Below are 21,461 nucleotides of genomic sequence, written 5' to 3' on the forward strand. Positions count from 1 at the left end.
GCCAGGAACTCCCCCGCCCCCGCCCTTGAGTGGTTGGGTTGTGGCAGCACTGATGCCCCTAGGCATGGCCAGAGAGTCTCTCTAATGGCACCAGGCAGCATGGCTATTCTCCATTCGCTCAGGGATGAAGGATGTTTGGTGAGCCCCCCACCCCGCGTTCCTCCCAGGTGTGATCTGTACAGGAGGCAGAGGGGGTGTAGGGTGGGGTGTGCTAAGTGCAGCGTCAGCCGAGTCCACCGTGGGCTCCAGATCTTATAAGGTGGGGGTGAAGCCAGGAGGGCCTGAGAGAAGAGGCAGGGGAAGGCTGAGGGCTAGAGAGCACAGTGAGGCCAGGCGGTAGGTGGGGGATGGAGGTGTCAGAGAGGTCATAGGAGGTAATGTCAGAGTATGAAGTAGGGGAACAGTAAAATATTCAGTGCTGAAACCTTACTGAGTCTAATCTTATTCATTATTTTTGATGATTTAGAAGGCTTTTTGTTTGCTTGGCAGTGTCTCAAGGACATTGTAAACAGCAATTAATTAGAAACATTTTTTTTTTACACTCTGGTCAGTACAATGCCTGATAAAGGAAAAGTTACTTGCTTTCTACCGTGTCTGGATCACTTGGGTTCAGGCTGTGGTCAGATTACACGTTCGACAGGTGGAGGAGAAGTGGAGCACGGGATTCCTGTTGATGGGGAAATCATTCCGAGGAGACGCTGAAATCCTGCCTCCAGGGAGAAGTTAATGTAGCTGTGGAAGCAGCTGGCAAGTGCCTCGGAAAGAGGCGCCAGGCAGGATTGGACAAATTCTGCTAAATTTTGGTCACTTTCTCTTTGGGTCACATTCATCCTTTGTTAGAGAAACACACTTTAATTTCTAACATGTTTTAACACCCTGTATGGAGAGCTTACCTGCTGGCTGTCTTCTACTGTCTTTCATACCTTGCTTCCTGTTCTGGTGTCAGGGGCCAACTGGCCACCTGGGATGTTGTACAGAGATCCTGGGTCCTGATATGTATAAAAAGCTCCTGTTCAGAGGGGCACCCCTGGGAAGACCAGAGAGACCCCTCCAGTGACTTCCCCCTTGTTGCCTCTTTTCCCTACTCGTGGCTGCTTCATCCCCGCTCTGCTTTGGACACGTGACCCTGTGGCTACCAGACATAGCCCGAGACCACACTGTTCCTCTGCGCGTCTGAACCTGACTTCTTTTCTGGTGGGAATCAGAACTTCAGTTCATTTTGTAAAAATGGATTTTCATAAAGACGCAGTTTCGAGAAAGGGAAGAAAATACTACTCTCCTCTTCGGAGGTATGACGTGCGGGTGGAACTGCTCAATTGTATTTTATTCCCAGTCTTGGGACTGAATGTCGCTGCCTGTAAAACTTTCTCTAACTTATTGCTGGGCCTGAGGAATTTGTGAGCTTATGACTGAGCCCATTTCTCTGAGAAGTTTCGGATTCTTTTGTTTAAGCCTCAGCTACCACCTCTTGGCTTTATTAGATGATCAAATTATGTAACAGAACGAGAACAATGCAGCAGTAATGCAATCCAGATTCTGAGGGTGAATAACTCCCATCCTTGTCATTGTGGACGATGGGGAAGGACAGAAGCCTTTACACATCTTTTTTGTTTTGTTTTGTTTTGAAATTTTTAGTTGGTAGAGTATTCCTCAGTTCCTAAATAAGAACCCCGTTTGTTAAACTATGTGAAACGTAGTTGCCTTGACTTTGGAAGGTAGAAGTTGTTGGTTGTAGTCCCTGCAAACTCCCTGCAAGGATGTAGCTTCCTCGAATTGCTTCCTGGTCTCTTCAGTGTAGATCAATGTCCCATAAAGATACCATGAAACCTGGGTTTGAAATGATGTTGCAAGTTCTTTTCCTTTCAGGAAACCAGGAAAGGCTCATTACAAATCTGTATTCTTATTCTTCCTACTCCTGTACCAGTATTTTATGCTACATAGGTTTTATAATGTTTTTGTCTTAATTTCTACATTTGTTTGTTCAATATTTATGACTTAAAGGCCGATGCCGCCATTTCCCTCAATGTCTGAGGTTATCATCCTAGACATTTTCTTTGTCTCTCTTCTGGCAAATAAAACTAGGAGGGAGACAGCCTGGGTTCTAAAAGAAGATGCCCATTTTATTGTCTGTGGTTGGATCCTGCCTGTGGAAACAAAACTGTTGACAGATCTTGTAAACAGAGAGGAAAAAGGGGCATAAACGAAGTTTTAAGATGTAAAGCTGTACTATCTCTGCTGTTGGAGGGATTTCCTTAGCATAACCTCTTAAGTATTAGGTACTTGAAGAATGCCAATTTGTGAACTGTGCTTCATTATTGCAGTTTCAGTAAAGGTAGAGTTCTGTTCTATTTCTGATAACAGTTTTCCTTGTTTTCTCACTTCTTAGTTAATAGTATGTTTTGTGATAGATGTGGCTTTACATTCTTTCTTTTAATGTAGTCATTAACAGATTTTCCTGTACTATCATCATGATTAGTATTGCTAAGAAAATAATTTTACTGTATATGTCAATAGAAAATCATTTTCTCTTCCCCTACCCATTTCTTTTGTAGTTTTAAGGAGCAGTCTGTTCTGAAAGTGTTGAAGTGAGTTTCAGCATTTTTTCCATACAGTACTTTGCCAGCATCTATAAAGCATTATCATTAGAATAGGTCATTTCCAATGATCAGAATATGCAAATGGAAAAAATATCTTATGTCAAACACAGAAGGGGTTGTTTCAAATTCGAGTTCGTTTTTTTGGAGTGGAGAGAAGCTTCCCCCCCCCTCCCCATTAAGCATAACTGTTTTACTTATAAATAAGAACTTTTTACTTTTGAACTTTCCATCCTGGAGTTCAGATCTTCTAGACCAAGTGGTCAGGCTTGCTTGTACAGATTCCACAGGATAATTCCTTTAAGTCAGACCCAACCCCGAGCCTGTTTTGATTATGAATTGACATTGATCAAACGTGTGTAAATACTTACCTTACATTTAAGGTCTGTGGCATTTCCCTCAGGATTAATGAGGCTCCCATGATATAACCAACTAGTTTGTATTACGGAAATTAGTCTTTCTTCACATCATAAGTCTTTCAAAGTCTTCGCAGGATGTTTTTAGACAACTTCGGTTTCACGGTTACCATTCAGTGGCATAAGATTTGCATTTGAATGGGAATCTGAGGGCTTTTATTTTTGCCTTAATTTTGTCCCTCTAGCCTTGTGATCGTCTATCTTCCATCACTTTCCAGGCCTGGGTCTTCATTTCCTCATCTGTAAATTGAGGGGGTTGGACTAGACCCTATCCAGGGTCCCTCTCCCCTTGAAGTTCCTCTGAATCAGTGGATCACTCACTGGCTGTTACGTTCACATGTTCGCTGCTACATTGCTTTGTTCAGTTACATCTGAATCTGTTTTTTTAGCGCAAATTACTTTGGTCAGAGGCTCATCATTCGCAGTCATCCTGTCCTTTTAAAAGTTTTGCTTTTTCAACCACACAGGCATTTGAAGAAAATACCCCTGAATCACATCTACATCTCTAATCACAAGTTCAAATAAACTTGAAATCCTTGCAGAAGACTGTTATAACCTGTTTGGATGATCTGGCATGGCTGCTGGTTATCTTGCCATGTTTCTAGCAATCCCCCAAGTCTCAAAAGTGTTACAAGGTGTGTTAAGAATAGTCTGATGCTGTTTCATTTTGCTCAGGTAGGTTGAGCAGAATCTTGGGAAAACAAGTGTGATGTCAGGTTCTGACAAAGAGCAAGGTGGCAACAAAAGGGTATTTGCTTTTTTGATGGAGGCTTTAGATTGCTGATCAGTCCTAGACTGAGGTGTTTCATTAGGCTGCCTGACTCCCTTGCCTACCCTCTGTCAGCAGTCTGTTGCTTGCTTGCATTTCCTTAGGCAGTCTTGAAGCCGATCACATGGCCTTTAGTGTGTAGTAATTAACGAAGTATTAAATGAAGCAAAAGGAAAAGATGGATTTGATCCCTGTGGCTGACGCACGTGGTATTCTTCCAAAATATTTTGCTCTTGGTGTATAGTAATGCGTTTCGAGAACACAGTATCTTTGGAAAGAGGATGAGTGTGGGAGTCTGCAGGCTATGTAGTCTTTTTGGGGTATTAACTGCTCTGCCTGAATTCGTAACCACTCAAGGTATTTCCAGCGTAGGTGTGTGCTGTGCGACCCAACTAGCAGCACCAGCGAGCACTGTTCACGTTCTGCTAGTGAAAAATCTGGACGGGTGTGTTTTGATTCAGGTGAGAAGAGTTCCTGGGTCAAGCGGTCACCTTCATAAAACCGAGGACGGTGACTGGGAGTGGAGTGACGACGAGATGGACGAGAAAAGTGAAGAAGGGAAGGCTGCTTTTTCTCAAGAAAAGGTAAGTGATGTTGACGATGGTGAGCTAGCCTGTGCACAATTTATGTTTGTGGCATTTTGTGTGTGCACGTATTAATGGATATGCAATTGTTTTACAGTCCCGAAGAGTAAAAGAAGAAAATCCAGAGGTGAGTGGTAGTGATTTATTTTAACATTTTTTTGCCACCTCACCATCCCCCCCTCCCACGAGCCCCCCTCCCCCTTGCAGTATCAGAGTATGATCCATTTGGGGAGGAGACATCAACATTTTGTCCTCACGGAGTAGCAGAAAAGAAAAGGCATGTAGACTTTGCAGGTCCTGATACTGTCTGAGTTACTTTTGGTCTTTGTAACTTGGGGCCGATTGTTTTACTCTCTGAGCCTCAGTTTCCTCCTCTGTTAGATGGTAATGACCAATCACACTACTTTTAAGTTGCTGTGAGCATTTGATAAAATCATGCACACGAAGCACCCACTGAGTGCTCAGCTTAGTTGATCTCAACTCTTGATATTACTGTCATGTAGAAAACATAATAGGCATTCAGGCAAAGTCTCTTCTAGATTTTTGGTTTATAGTAAAGCAGATAATTAAAATGGTGGGAGGCTCTAGGTTGAGTGTGCTTTACAATCTAGTGGGTAACTTAGTAGGCAGGACACACTCTGATCAGCTTCCCTTTGAGAACTGGTCACCTTTTGATTAACTTTACTTCTTCCATCTGGTTAATTATCCTAATGCTAATGTCTAATGATGACTGTAGTTCAGAAGACTTGCTAATTCTCCTAGAGAAAATTCGAGCATATTTAAATAGCTCCAAATATTTTACAGACCTAGTAATTAATGTGTACCTTGATAAATTCTCATTAAGGAAACCGAAGACTTCGGGATACAGATGATATCCATCCCAACTTTTTCTTTTGTTTTAATTAGCAGTTGCTTCCTTTTGATGAAGTGAAGCAAATCTTAGATTCCACTACAAGGGGCCAGCTGGACTTTCTGAGAAGAGTACATCCGAGCTACAATCTATTGTTTCCCTGTCATTCTCCCTTCCCTCTGGTCTGTCCATTCTTCATGCCACACCGATAGGCCTTGACTAGGGATTTCTCAGTCTGCCTACCTCCCACTGTTAACTGTCCTTCAGTTCCTGTTTCTTCCTGTGTTGATCATAGGAATTCATCTTGTCATTTTGTATATAAAAGATAAGGTTTGTCAAGGAAGTTATCTCCCTCTGTTACAAATGATGGTGAGGACTTCCACAATAAGACCCATTGGCCCCACACATGTGCTGGTTTCTAGAACCATCTTAACCAGGTATCGCGCACTCTGCCCTCTTCTGCCCACTTTGCTGTTTTACCTACAGTGAAGTGCAGAGTCAAGGTTTTTCGTCTCTTTCCTGGAGTGTCTCTAACTAAAAGTGTCAGTCCTGCTTAGAAATAGAACAAAATAACGTGATTTCGGGTAGCATCGTGATTCAGAAAGCATTCATTTTGGTTCACCACAGGACGTCTTTATTGGCATGTTTTCACTGAGTCCTGCCTTAACCTGGTACAGACTGAGGGTTGTGGGTCCTTCCTCTTGAGGATTTGTGAAGTTTATTGTGACAGTATCCTCCTATGTGCTTGTTGAAGTTGCTTTGATAACTGATCTGTTATGTGGATATTAGCAGTATCTTTTTGGCAAGAATGTTTTCTGCATAGACAGGAAAGAGAGTAATGTATAGCATGCTGTCAGTCATCACTGTCGACCTTCTTGGGTGGGATTTAAAAGTGTTAGACACTTCGCCGTGTCTAGACTAATTTGATTTCCCAGTGATATACGTCTGTTCCCGTATGAGTTTATAATTGAGGAAACATGAAACCTTACTTTTGTGAAAGGTTCATGTCTTTGAATGTGAACACTTTCAGCAAATTTTAGGAATAATCAGCCCCACCTGCTATTGCACGGCTTCTCAGGCCATTTGTTTTGTTTTGTTATCTTTTTTGTTTTTCACATTTCAGTAGCTGGCATTTCAGTATCCTGAACTGTGTTAAGGGCAGATACAGTGATGGTTGCTCTGTCCTTTCAGCTTTTTAATTAAAGTAGCCCCATCTTGCCAACCACCCAAATTCACTTTTTGTGTAAGTGAAGCAAAACGTATTTATCTATTACAAAGGGAATTAGAACTGTTGAATATGTAAATAGGCGACAAATGTATGCACACATGCACATATATATACCTACTGTGCACACTGTTTTAGGAGGTGTTGGGAATACAACAGTAAAAAAAAAAAAAAAAAAAACAAAACATGAAATCCCTGTCCTTGTGGCACTTACATTTTTTAAATTTTATTTTATTTATTTATTTTGAGACAGAGAGCGAGGGTGAGCAGGGGAGGGGCAGAGAGAGAGGGAGAGAGAGAGAATCCCAAGCAGGCTCTGCGCTGTCAGCACAGAGCCTGATGCAGGGCTTGAGCTCACAAACCGTGTGATCATGACCTGAGCTGAAATCAGGAGTCAGGTGCTTACTGGACTGAGCCACCCAGGTGCCCCATTGTGACACTTACATTTTGATAGGAGCAAGTGAAAAACAAGCGACAGACTTTATAAATCAGTACATTATGTGGTTTGTTACAGTGGAGTAGGGGCAATGGGGAGAAAATAGAACGGTGTGGAAAGTACAGGGAGTGTGTTAAGGGACTGTGATTTTTAAATGGGTTGGTCAGGGTAGGCTTTATTGAAAGGGACACAAAGACTTGTAAAATGTGTGGAAGAACTAAACAAAAAATCCCGAAGAGCCACTTTTATTTTGCTACCTCTCCTGCCCCTGTGACTGTTCCTTCTTTCCATAGAGGTTTTCAGTTTACAGTATTTTCTTCCAGACTTTTTTCTTCTCATTTACATATAAATATGTAAATAAAGAAACCTATATCATATTAAAAGTGTGAATGGGATTATAAAAACCATAAATTTATTTTTTTATTGAAGTATAGTTGATGCAGCGTTCTGTTCGTTTCAGGTGTGCAACACGGTGATTCCACAAAAATGTCTTTCTGGTTTTTGCAACTTGCCTTAAATCTTGGAAAATCTTTCCATGTTAGTTGTTGTAGATCTGCCTCTATTTTAACTGCAGAATAGTATTACCTTGGATGGATTGAAGTGGTTTATTTAACCACTAACTTTGTGAACATTTAGGTGACTATTATAAACCGCATTCCATTAACATTTTGTGTACGCATTTTAAGGAGCACATGTGCAGGTTAAGCATTTTAAAGAATTTAAAGAACCGTGGGTTTTCGTTTGACAAAATCTGGTTTTGGATTTTTCAATAGCTGCTATCAAAAGCTAAACCACTTTAAATATCTTACATTTTTTATTTGTCAATTATATCTCTGTAAAGCTGAGACTAAAAAAAAGCAGCACCAATTTATATAGCCTCTGACAGTGTACCTTATACCTTTAAACATCTTTGAGGGTGAAAATGCTTATCTGTGCCAAGTGGCACGTTTAAATGCCAGTGTTTACATTTTGATAAGCTTTTCAAGAATGCTCATCATTTAAATCACAGTTTATTTCCTTGGCTGACTGGAAGCTACTGGAAGACTGGGCTAGTATTTTATTCATATTTATGTTCCCTTTGCATCTAGTAGATGCTCTCTCCATGTTCGTTGGTGACATGAATACCCACACACTGAAGTAAACATTAAACAGGTGCCTGAAGAAGCATATCGTATTTATGAGTAGGTCAGAAGTGAGCAGAAAAATCCAAAGATGCCATTTCATTGAGCTGAAGTTCGGAGAAGGTAGCTTTACTTAGTAGTTACATTCAGACTGAGGAAGATAGTCCAATAAAAGAGGGGGTGCTGTAGAAATGCTTAATTTGTAAAGGGCTATTTGGCTTCCCTAGGAAGGTATAAGGCAGAATATCCAGGTATTACAGGGTTTGTTGGAGAAGATTAAGAAGGCCAGGGTGGGGTGTTTGTCAGGGGGGCCTTGGGAAGATGTGCTTGGTATTGGGCTGTACCAGGAGATCCTCCTAAATCCGAAAGAAAATTTCCAGTGTAACCTGTAAAGTTCTAGAGTTGTACCGCTCATCTTGAGGTTCATAGCCCAACCCATTTCAAAGCTGGTCCTCCTATGTTCCTAACTGGACATTTTAGAAGTAGCCTTGCAAGGTATTAGTTATGACCTGCCAGTAATTCATAGTTTTTTATAAGTAGGTAATTCATGCTCATTTCATTTATTTATTATTGTATTCCACTTGGATGTGGAAGCCAGTGGTAGAACTTCATGTTAATAATGCAACAGTAATATTAATAATGAAGTTAATGGAGCAAATACTTAATCTGTGCCTGATTTTTTACATGAAGCAGTGCTAAGTACTGTACCATTGTGGGAATTACACAAAAACAAGGCAGAGAGCCCTGCTCTCTAGAAACTTCTCATCGCTTTGGAGGTGTAGGGGTCGGGAGTAGTATTTGCAAGACTGGCTTCCTCATGTGGGGGGTTTCCTATTTGCCATCCTAGCTTTTGTAAAACCTTCATTTATTATCTCATTATTGATCTTTTTTGACCAGTGATTTGGGAATCTGTTTTTGTCAGATTCTGAAAATAATCGATACATGTTTTATAATCTTTTAAAATCAATTTTGCCTTATATCCTCATTTTCTACATAAAAGTAAAAATGCCTTTATCTTTACATTCACACTTCATTTGGGTTTCCTTTAACCAAGGGAGACATTTGCTAAGGCTTCTACTAAAGAAGCATTCTTTTTAGCACAGCCCCTCTGTTAGGTGGCATGAAAACATATGGTTTGTAACCCTAGATTCACATCAGAAAAGCTGAAAGCTTTAAAAATGCAGATGCCCAGAACTAGCCCTCAAATTATCATTTGGTAGTTGGGGCTGACGTCCAGGCAAGTCTGGTTTTCAGAAAGCTGCTCATGTGATTGATACATGGCTAGGATCAAAAACCACTGGCTAGGAAAACCACACCAACTGCTCTGAATCCCAAAGTCCACACTGAAATCCGAGAAGATTGTGTGCTCAAAATTTCTGAAGATTTGCTTCAAATATCTGTCTATCAGAAATGTCAAGAAGAAAAGAGAGAGGGGGAGAAGAGAAAAAACTATGAAAGATGATTCAAGAGCCCCCTTGGAGAAGTTGTCCTTATTTAATCAGGTGTAATGAAGGCAGGTGGAAGGTTTGTTGACTTAGGCCCTCTCTAGCCCATGAGAGACATATTGAAGAATTCTGTTACAGAATCGAGGCTAGGTTAGTTGTGAAAATGTTGTTTCCTGTGATATTTTGTTCTGAGGAGAAAAGAAATTTGGTGAGGGTTTAGGTTGAGTTAATTTTGTAGCGATTAGTCACAATGCGGAAGCTAAATTTATTGCTTGTGTTTACTCATTGCTGTTACCTGATTGCTAAAACTGCCTTTAGCTTTTTAAATGTATTTCTGATGACATTGTGTTTTCCAAATGCCTGTCAGCTCTGATACGTGTTTGTTTTATATCCATTTGTAGATGGAGGCAAAGATTTGCTTTCTCCCTCCAGATTTATTATACTTAGCCTTGTCATCACAGATGGCTTTAACTTGATACCTTTATGCCACCATTTTCCAAAAGATGTTCTTATTTTAAATGACTGGCTTTCTGACTTTTTTTGTGATAAAAGCTAGATTTGTGATCAGAAATCTTTCTGTATTTCTGAAAATAACCTTCTATTTTGTAATAATTTTAGATTGCAAGAAAAAGTGCAAAGATGATACAATGTTCCCATACACTCTTCACCCAGGATCTCCCACTGTTAAATTCTTATGTGACCCTGGTACTTTTGTCACAACTAAGAAGCAAAAGTGTTACATTATTATCAACTAACCTCAGACTGTATTCATATTTCACTAGTTTGTGTACTAAAATCCTTTTTTTGTCTCAGGATCCAATCCAGGATAACACACTGCATTTAGCCACAGTATTTTTAAAAATAGAAAATGAGAAGATTAAGCAGAGCTCTATGGAAAATTAGCAGACATTGTCCCTTTCTTTTCCCTATTCTGGGATCTTTGCCTCTCTTTTACCCAGTTTCAGAGGCCTGTTTCCAGGGTGGTGTCCACCATTAATCTGTTCTTTTCCTCTTCCCTTCCTATCAAAACACCCATTCTCTCAAATGCAGTTCTTTTGATTTTTAATGTTTATTTATTTATTTTGAGAGAGAGCTTGAGCAGGGGAGGGACAGAGGAAGAGAGGGAGAGGGAGAGAATCCCAAGCAGGCTCCATGCTGTCAGTGCAGAGGCTGGCATGGGGCTCAAGATCATGACCTGACCCGAAATCAAGTCAGATGCTTAACCAACCCAGCCACCCAGGCTTCCCTTGAATGCACTTCTTATAGCAAAAAAAAAAAAAAAAAAAAAAAAAAAGAAAAACCGAAAAAAAAAAAAAATTCCAGCAAGCAAATTTATATTATACTGTGATGAATAACACCTGCTTAATATGTTGGCTTTCTTGTAAGCTTTTATAATTAAAAATGTATGCCCATTGGGGCGCCTGGGTGGCTCAGTTGGTTGAGCATCCAACTCTCGATTTCAGCTCAGGTCAGGATCCCAGGTTGTGGGATTGAGTGCCATGTCAGGCTCCACTCTGAGCAGGGAGTCTGCTTAAGATTCTCTGTCTCTCAAGGGGCGCCTGGGTGGCTCAATCGGTTAAGCGGCCGACTTCAGCTCAGGTCATGATCTCGCAGTCCGTGAGTTCGAGCCCCGCGTCGGGCTCTGTGCTGACAGCTCAGAGCCTGGAGCCTGTTTCAGATTCTGTGTCTCCCTCTCTCTCTGACCCTCCCCCGTTCATGCTCTGTCTCTCTCTCTGTCTCAAAAGTAAATAAACGTGAAAAATTAAAAAAAAAAAAAAAAGATTCTCTGTCTCTCTCTCCCTGTTTCCCTCTCCTCGGCTAGCAGCCTCTCTCAAAAAGAAAAAAGAAAAAAAACAAAAAGAAAAAAATTTGCCCCAGAGGGCATAAATAAGCTGAACTGATAGAATTAGGTCCATAATGGTGAAATTTGGAGGATTCTAGTTGGTTGTGAAAGAAGGTGTTTTGTACAGGGAACTTCCCTCTCCATCCCTCTTGTGCATCTCTTCATATTTTCCTGAGGAATCACCCAGATTGCTTGTGCACCAGTGAGAGTCAGAGGCTGGTCCCTTCATTAGATGCAGGATTACACCTACAGAGTGAGGTTGCACAGGGTGCTTGGGGATCCAGTCCCCAGTGCAGGTAACTAGCTCTCCTTCCTGATGATGGCCCAGGAATAAGGGAGCAGGGCAGGAGATGGGACCTCCCACGGAGGAAGACAAGTTTTCATCTCTAGTAAATGCCATTAAGGTTTTTTCAGTTTACAGTGGTCCCTGGACTAGAGGTGGGATATTCTGTAAGTGCTGATGTGGCTTTTGGTTGTATCTCAAACCTTAAGTGAGATGATGAGATCAGTCAGCCTGAAAGATTCTTCACAAAAGATCATTTGGTGTAGGCCCAGGTCCTCTGGCTGGTTGAAGAATACAGGTTGGTTGTTCTTCTTACACTGTCATATTCCCCCAACATTTTATGAAAATTTTCAAAAATACAGCAACATTAGAAGTATTTTACAGCAAACATCTATGTACCTACATTTAGATCCTACCATTACTATACTTGGTTTATCATGTGCACATCTTTTCATTCATCAGTGTGTCTTCATTTTCTGATGCATCTCAAAGTAAACTGCAGACATTAGTACACTTCCGCCTATGACTTCATCACTAATATTGTGATGAAGCACAACAATTTTGAGGAAGCACAGAGTAACAATTTCATGTCTTAAACTTTAGAAAACTTGCTGCAAAAAATTTCTGATGACTTCTGATTGTTTTAGAATTGATAGTAAGCTTAGAAAATAATATGTTTTGGTTTTGTTTTTTTTTTTCATTTTCATTGCTGTTCCTCTTCTAGTTTTATTTTCTGGTCTTTCAAGTTTTGTTCAAGGGCAGAGTTCACAGAAAGTAGGGCTCAGAAATACTTTTGGTATCACATTAGGGTTGGATTTCCAACCTTGAGGAAAAAACATAACCTGTCGTTCTGACTTTTCCTTTGGGGAAATGTGTTTTAAAAGTCCAATTACTTATGTATGTTTCTTAATCCAGTGAATAAATCATTCATTAGTCAAAGTAATGATTAAAGGTTAAATGATGATTAAAGGTTACTATCCTAATATCCTTTCATTGGGGAACTTTAACGTTGGACTATGTCATATAGATAGAAGACCTATAGAAATTGTGTGACAAGAGAAAAATGATCCTAGAGCATCTTTCTGTTACCAAATTTATCAAATTTAAAATATCCAGTAGTCCATGCCTTTTCACTTTAGCTCAGTGGCTCTCTGAAAACATCAGGAGGATCACCCAGGGCACTTGTTAAAGATACCCATTCTCTCCCGTCTCCCTGAAATTCTGAATCCTAGGCTAGGTGAACCCAGGAATCTTAATCACGCGTCCTAGGTGATTCCAATACACATCATCAAAGGACAACACTTGGGGAAAAACTGCTTTAAAATTACTTATGTAAAATTGTCTCTGATAAGTGGGACTTAATGTAACTACACTGACCTTAATGTCTCATTTTGGTTTCCTTAAGTGCTGTAACAGTGGCTCTCTTAACAGATGGCGGTGAATGCCAGCAGTATACCTGAGCAAATACGGTCCCTTTCTGTGCAGGATCCTCAGGTATGTTTCTCCACCAGTCCTTTATGTTTGAGGTGATTTGTAGACCTATTTTTAGAAAAACCAACATTTTAGGAAGATAGACAGTTTTGGGGTAATCCATCAGAACCGGAGGCTTGTAAACTCTCTCTTTTTTTAATAGGTATGGAGAAGAGAGTACTGTTACTATTGACCATGATTTTCAGGACCCCCAACCTTTAAATGATAGGTTCAAGAGCAAGGATTGATTACCAGACTGCTTCTGAAATTGTTGGTACTGTGTGAAATAAGATAAGGAAAGAAAATGACTCCCCATTCGGTTAGACTCTAGCTATAAAACAGTATAATTAATTGATACTTTTTTTTTTGGCTTCTGGTTGGATTTTTATAACCTGTTTTCATAATTCTTTTATCATTGAATTTTATGGGCCAATTTATCTCTACAACTTGCCTTGTAAAAATGGAAGTCCACTGACTGTGAAATGCATTTATACTAAAAGTTACATGACGGAAAACATGCACCGTGAGTTGTGTTGGGTGCTGATGAAGGGTGCTGAGCAGTGCAGGGGTGGGAACATGGACATAGAAGCAGAGTGCAGACCCCCATTCTGGTTTCACTATATAATTAGTAAGCAAGCCCTTTTGCTTTCAAAGTCATTATACTATCAAGCATCATCAGCCTTAGGATCACAACTTTGTCCCCCAAATCTGCACATCCGTTGATAAATTCATTTTTATCCTACCTGATGTGTGTTTTATGAAAACAGCTGTATACTGAGGAGAGAATAATGGAATTTCATGGTTGCAGGAAGCCTGTTTTGAAGTCAGACAGCTAGTCCTTGGCCCTTATTTTATAGCCAAGGAAGCATAGGCTTGCAGAAGTTGGCTCACGTGAGGTCATATAACTGGTTAGAGGCAGAGACAGGATTCAGTTTAGGTCTTTTTACTCCATATCAGGCAACTCAGTAAAACACCTTGAGATAAACTTCAGGGACTGGTTGAATGATAAAAGGCAAGTGAGGAATAGTAATTTGTCAGGAAGTGAATAGAATAAGGGAAACAGGAAAGGGGATTAGGATAACTGATATTATGTAACACGTAGTTGATGAGTTGTTTTCATATATTTGTTCTTCCAGCAAACTTTTGAGACCGGTATTATCCCCATTTTGTAAGTGGGAAAATAGGTTCAGGGAATGACTTGCTCATGATTGCATGTCTGGTCAGTGGCAGAGGCAAGACTTGATCCAAAATCTCTCTATTTTTCTACTCCTAACAAGAAGGTCTGCTCATTTCTAAGAATTTGTAGGAGTCAGGAGGAGCTATGGAGTAGAGGCATTTGTGGTTGATGATTTATATTTATGGAAATCAGTTCTAGGTGAGAAACGCAGGGAAGATAAACAGTGACCTAATCTACTGGATTCCACTTTCCTTTGCATCCTGAGGTTTAAGGTGCCCAACCTTTGTGTTGGGACTAAATCCCAATGGATGTAGTCAGTCAGTGGCTCAGGTTGCAAGATGCTCCTTTAAGATGGCTGACCCTTCTTCCTTGGGCTTGCTGCAGCTTATACCAATTGTTCATAGGACCCATGCTACCATTGAGGTTTTCTGTTTGAAAACAGATCTGTTTGGATCTCCAGTTGTGTTGGGAATTAGGCATCATTCCAACCTTCATATAGGGGTATTATTGTGGCCAAATGGGACCTGCCCTCTGTAAAGACCTAGCTTTGAAATTTCCAGAAAGGGTCATGTGAATCAAGGGATATCACGATTGTTTTTCCAAGTTGATAACAGTGTTTGCGGTTTTGTCTTTAAAGGGGCTACCCAATGCTAGCGAAGACTACAGAGAAGCTTCTTGTGCTGTGAACCTCGTTTTAAGATTAAGGTAAATAATATTGTTTATTTTGTATTGCTCTTCCTATAGTATAATATTCTTATCTCCTTCATTAACTTTTCATAATATTAACATAAAATAAAATTGTTAACTTACTCGATTTCTGCAAACAGCTAGTGTATGCTGTATTCCCAGGACTAATGGGTCTTTTTCTAATTGCTTACTAAAGAAGAGAAAGAAAGCACCATATGAGTGTGTCTGCAGGCTCAGTGTACCCTTCATTAAGTTGTTTTTTTTTCCCCCCTTGCCTTTTCTTTCTTGGGCTTTTTTTTCCTTTAAAAAATTTTTTTACAATGTAAGATCACAGTAAGAGATTTTTAATGAGTTTCTTTCACACTTCAGCAGTCAGTCTCTGACAGAAATAAACCGTGCTTGTACTACAAGTTGCCTGTTCAGAACATTTTTCAGTGGCAGGTTTGATCAGCTACTGTGGAGAAATGACAGATGTATTTTGAAAGAACCCTCCGTCTTCTAGGAAATGGATACAAATATGGTGCCTGACAGTGTAGACTTTGTATCTAGTGAATGAAAAGTTCTTTCTGCGTCATGGATTTTTAAATATTGAGGTACGTCATAAGGTGTATATTCTTCGTTAAGAATGTGTCTTAAAACATATTTGCTTCCACTTAATTATAATAAACAGCTTAATTTACCAAGTCAGTGAGATTACGGTCACATTTTTGAAGGTGTTTTAAAGTAAGTTACACATAGGTTCTCCCTTGACAATTAAACAAATAAAGCACATGGCTGATGGACCATTTTCAGAGCTGTGGCTATAAAAAGCCGATTTGTTTTCAAGGTTAGTTTCCAGCCCTCTGAGTTATCTTAGACTGTCAGGGTAGATAATCATCACCATAATCACCCCGTGCTTGTGCTGGTCATTTACAATCTGTGGTGTGTTTTCACACACTTAACCAGGGGGACTGCACACTAAGGCTTGGTGTGATTTAATTCAGAGATGATTTCTGGTCAAGAAGTGAAGCTATTACAAGACTGTTTTCCTTCTATTTGAAAGTGTCCTTGATCATGGTTCACAATTAAAATATATTTATTGCTCTCCAAAGAATGAAATAGCCCATTCCTTTTTTATTTGACTTTGGAACCAGGTACTGCCTTCATCTATTTTTCACTTGTTCGTTTATTTTTATTCATTCCACTGATACTTCCGGTACAACCACTGTGCCAGGCTCCTTGTTGATTCCTGAGATACGGTCGTGAGTGAGACTGTGGAGGTTACCATCGAGCCCGCTTGAGTGTGCGGTGTTGGGGGTGACCTTCAGAGCATGGTGGTCCAGTCTCCTACTTTACGTACGCAGGAACGTTCTCTTTAGTGGTACACTAGATATTTAGTTAGCTTCTGTGCATACTTTGACTCTTTTTCCATGGACCACTCCTCCGATACTAAAATGCTTTGTTATGGTTCCATCTTCTTCCCTGAGATTCAGCTGATCTTCCTATTCTGGGCTCCTGTGGGCTCAAATTCTGGCCCTTAGAGCAGATATCAGGTTCTCTGGATGAAAGTCTCCTGGAGAGTGTTTTAAAATGCATACATATTCCTAAGCCTTACCTCCAGATACAGTATTGCTCTGGGTACTAGAACGATATAGAACAAGGGCATTCCCTTGTTTTTTTGAGAGCCATTTGTGTTTTTACAAGGCTTGTTCCTTTTGCCTAGGCAAAACAGTCCAAGTAACCTTGCGTCTCATAATATGGTTTTATATCCTCCTTACAATTCTGGCCGTTCACCTTTATTAACATTTAGCCTGTATCTGCTTTTGTTACCTTTTTCCTCATGGCTCTGGGTGGTTTTTTCCCCGAGTTTGTGGCTTAGATCCCAATCCTTCATGATCTTAATGAAGAAAGGGTGCTACATTCAAATAAGCTGAGAAACAATGCTTAGTGTCCATCTGTCTATGTACGTATTTCTCCTAAATCAGCCTACATTTTCATTGCTTTTTGAAATAGCTGTGCACTTTGGTGACAGATACAGCATGACCTAACAGCCAAACAAAAGCTCTGATTTTGTGTTTCCCTCTTGGGAGGCTGTCAATCCTAATTGGAACTGCAACTTGTGTTTTCAAATTCATTTTGTATGTCTTAACATTTGTCACTATAATCATGAACCTGTTGGCTTTGACCCATTGCTTGCCTCCCCTCCGCCATACATTTCACTCATGATTGTCAGTGTGTCATACTAGTTATAATGTTTGGATACATGTCATTTGCCAATCGGATAAACCTGTTTTTACAGCTTTATCCATGACATTGATTTTACATGTTCAACAGTTCGAATAGAACAGTCTTCTGGCATCTGTTAGAAACCACTCATTTTCTACATGGCTTTCAATAATTGACTAGTATTTTTCGGTATAGGTGCTCAACCAGAAATAAATCGTATTGACTTTACTGCTTTTTAGTGGACATTCAGCTGTCTACTCAGAGGGATATCATAAAAGGAATCGTTTAAAAATGTTACTGAAATTAAGACCTATCAATGATATTTTTCTGAATCTAATCACCTAGAAATACTTCCAAAAAATAGAAATGAATTGTGTTTTATTATTTTAGAAATGAATTTTAGTATGACTTTTGTTGAATATATGTTCATGCCTAGTGGTATACATTATTTTTCTAAATGTGTTCAAAGTATTTGTTGACACCAGTTTTTTTCATATTTGAGAACTCATGAATCTCTCAAAATATACAGTTGGTCTCCTCTCAGGGCAGTCCCTGTACTTTGAGAAATAACCTTTTAAAGTTAAAAGTTAAATACTATTAAGTTTCTGTGGTCACCCTGTGCTGCCATAAATGTAAGCAGCGAATACATTCATTCATTCTGTAAGTATTTCTTGAGCACCTGCTCTGCGCATGGCCCTGTTTGAGTTGCTGTGATACAACGGGGGAATGAAACAAAAGACAAATTTCTTGCCCCCTAGGAACTTACATTCTACAGGCAGGGAGGAAGTGTTCAAATACTCCTATTACTTACACGATGTCAAGTTCTCCATCAGGAGTATAGAAAGTATGGGGGTGCTGTCCCATAGTAAGGAAGGCATACGAGTTTTCTACTGTGTAGCAGGTTACCACAAATTTAGTGACTTACAAGAACACCCATTTGTTATCTCAGTCTCGGTAGGTCAGAAGTCTGGCACAGCTCAGACGGGCTTTCTGGTGTGTCTCACAAGGCGGCAGTTAAGTTGTTCTCAGCTGGAGCTCGAGGTCGTCTTCCAACTAATTTGGGTGTTGGCAGAAATCAGTTCCTGACAGTCGTGGACTGAGGTCCTTGGCCTCTGTACAGGCTCCCCATTCCACACGCAGTTTACAGTACGACTTTGCCTTTTTTCAAAGGCAAAAGGAAACCATCTCTCCTCCCCTTCAAGAGCTCAGTCCCTTTGTGAGAGGTTTTTCACCTGATTAAGCCCATCCCATCTAAGTTAATGCCCCTTTAGATGAAGTCAGAATCAACTGCTTTGGAGCTACATCTGCAAATCCCTTTACCTTTGCTCTATCACATAACTTAATCATGGGAATGACAGCCCATCATATTTAAAGGGCTTGGTCATATCCATTGAAGAGGATTATGTAGAGCATGTATACCAGGGGACAGCGATATTGGAAAGTGTCATAGAACTCTGCCTACCACAGAAGGGCTCTCTAAATAAAGTAGTGTTTGAAGATATACCTGACAGATGTAAAGAATCAAGCCATGAGATTGTTTGCAGGAAGAGAGTTCCAGGCAGAGCAAACAGTGATTGCTAAGATTCTGAGCAGGAAGCATGTTATAAGCGATTATAAAAACAGCCAGGGAAACAGTGTGGCCAGAGGGGTAGGGGAACAGGCCAGATGATGATTCAGGGGCTGAATCATGTAGGGCCACGTAGCCTGTGGTGAAGACTTTGGACTTTACTGTTATTGGGTGGGAAATCATTGGAGATTTGTGAGCATATCTGAGTTATATTTTATTTTATTTTTATTTTGTTTCTAACGTTGGTTTATTTTTGAGAGAGAGAGAGTAGAGGAGGGGCAGAGAGAGAGGGAGATAGAGGATCTGAAGCAGGCTCTGCTGTCAGTGGAGAGCCCGATGTGGGATTCAAACTCACGAACTGTGAGATCATGATCTGAGCTGAAGTTGGACACTTAACCAACAGAGCCACGCAGGTGCCCCTGAGTTACATTTTAAAGCAAGCACTGTGATTGAATTATGGAGAATAGACCATACAGACACTATTTTTAGGGTGGAAGTGGAGAGCCCATTGATAGGCCATGTCAACGATGTAAAGAGTGATGATGTGACGTGGGTGAGGAGTAATGGAGGTGGCGAGTAATTATTGAATTCTGGAGAGAGAGGAGAGAATGCAAAGATTACTCAAAGTTTGGGCGTGAAAATATGGATAAATGGAGGGAAAGAGAGTTGGAGTTGCAGGTTTGAGTGGAATCAAGAATTCAGTTCCAGAAGTACTGAGTTTGAGTTGTCTAGTGGACATCTTTATGTGATGTCAAATAGGCATTTGAGTGCATGAGTCTAGATTTCAGTGGAGATCTAGTTCTGGGCTAGAGATAATAATTAATTTGAGAATATTGGCACATACAGTATTTAAAGCTGTGAAATTGGATGAGATCACCTAGGGAGTGGATAAAGATAGAGAAGTCATCTGGCGTGCCCTCAAGTGGTACTTGGGTAAGGAGCAGTCAGCAGATGGGTAAGGACAGGCTGGTGCAGTGGAGGAGAGAATGGTGGTCCTGTAAACCAAACAGAGGAAATGGCTCAGGAAAGAATGGGTGAAAAACTACATCAGTTGCTATTATTAGATCAAGTACAACGGGAACTAAGAATTTGCATATCTGGCAAAATGGAGCACATTCTTGACCTTGGCAAGTGTTGTTTCAGTGGAATGTTGGGGATTAAAGCCTGACTTAACTGGATTGGGGACAGAGTGCCAAGCGAGAACACCAGATAGCAAGAATAGGTTCCATGTTAATACAGACAGCTCTTAACAGAAACTTACTATACAGGGGAGCAGTGAAATGGGGTATCCCAGTGAAAATATGGAGTGAACAGAGTTTTTTTCTTTCTTTATTTTTTTTACCGTTTATTTATTTTTGAGACAGAGACAGAATGACAACAGAGGCGGGACAGAGAGAGAGGAAGACACAGAATCCGAAGCAGGCTCCAGTGTCTGAGCTGTCAGCACAGAGCCTGACGCAGGACTTAAACCCACGAGCTGTGAGATCATGACCTGAGCCAAAGTTGGACGCTTAACCGACTGAGCCACCTGGGTTCCCCCGGGAGTTGTTTTTAAAAAAGCATTATTTATAAGTTAATGGGAATGATCCAGTTGAGAAGGAAACATGAAATAAGATAGAGGACATTGTAAGACTGGTGTCCTCAGATGGGTGGGAAGGGATGATACCTAAACATCCACATAGATATCAGCCTTAGTTAGAAGTATGGAGAGGTCACTTGTTGGACAGCACATCCACCACGGCAGAAGGGTGAGCAAACGTGCAAGGAGTTTGGTGGGGTTGCGTACAGGAAGGTGGAAGTCTTCTGTTGTTTATATTGTCTCATTAAAATGAATGTGATCAGTTGAGAGTGAGGAAGGAAAAAATATTTGGGGTTTGAGAGATGAAGGAAATCGTGTAGGAGAGCTGGAGAGTAAATTTACCAGGGAAATGTGGTAAGATGAGCAGGCTGCACCAGCAATCACTTGAAGTTAGTGATTGTGACTTTCAAGTGGAGCTGGTAGCTTGATCCCTGAGACGAACTTAATCTTGATGTCCCAGAATATAAATCTGTGTGCATGTGTGTGTGGTTACGATTGACATTTAACAACAGCATTTAAAAACATTCGTCGTGGGCCGCCTGGGTGGCATGGTTGGTTAAGCGTCCGACTTTGGCTCAGGTCATGATCTCACAGTCTGTGAGTTCGAGCCCCACATCGGGCTCTGTGCTGACAGCTCAGAGCCTGGAGCCTGTTTCAGATCCTGTGTCTCCCTCTCTGTCTGCCCCTCCCCTATTCATGCTCTGTCTCTCTCTGTCTCAAAAATAAATAAACGTTAAGAAAAATTTTTTTTAATAAAAAAATAAAAATAAAAATAAAAAAATAAAAACATTCGTCGAGGAGTCTGTTCGAGACTCACTGTTAAATCATAAACAAATGTGGGTCATGGAGTCACCCTCAGTGATCTCCTGTGCACAAAGGTGGCAGTCACCTGCCCTCTCTAGTGCCACCAGCCAACACTCCCTCGTAGGTCCAGCTGCCTCCTCTTAGAAACCTCCAAAGTTACGTGCTTCTCAAGAATCAAAGCCCTGCCACCTAGTGTTGGTCCCTGCCGCACAATTTCTTCATTCCCCGTTCCCCATTTGAAATCTACTTGAGATCACTTGTCCCCTCTCTGGGCCCAGATAAACTACCTCCTAACCCAGCCCATGTGAGAGGAAGCTGGAAAGATTGTTCTGGCCAGTGTTTATTCGATTAGAAAACCCATGTCGTCTTCTGTACCTTTCTCATTCCTTTCTTTGAGATTCTGATA

The 21,461-nt window shown here is 40.6% G+C and overlaps 1 protein-coding gene across 5 annotated transcripts in view; it reads left to right on the plus strand.

The window, feature by feature from the left end:
* The window catches only part of STK39 (serine/threonine kinase 39), a 311,497-nt gene that overhangs the window by 167,670 nt on the left and 122,366 nt on the right, over positions 1–21,461 (plus strand). For all 5 annotated transcript variants that reach the window (XM_047869279.1, XM_047869281.1, XM_047869282.1 and 2 more), the window contains exons 11-14: positions 4,241–4,363; positions 4,461–4,490; positions 12,998–13,060; positions 14,851–14,918. In XM_047869279.1, the coding sequence (XP_047725235.1) occupies positions 4,241–4,363; positions 4,461–4,490; positions 12,998–13,060; positions 14,851–14,918 (284 nt within the window). The remainder of the gene's footprint in view (positions 1–4,240; positions 4,364–4,460; positions 4,491–12,997; positions 13,061–14,850; positions 14,919–21,461) is intronic.

The sequence above is a fragment of the Prionailurus viverrinus genome, chromosome C1, assembly GCF_022837055.1.
Source record: "Prionailurus viverrinus isolate Anna chromosome C1, UM_Priviv_1.0, whole genome shotgun sequence".
Taxonomy (NCBI): Eukaryota; Metazoa; Chordata; class Mammalia; order Carnivora; family Felidae; genus Prionailurus; species Prionailurus viverrinus.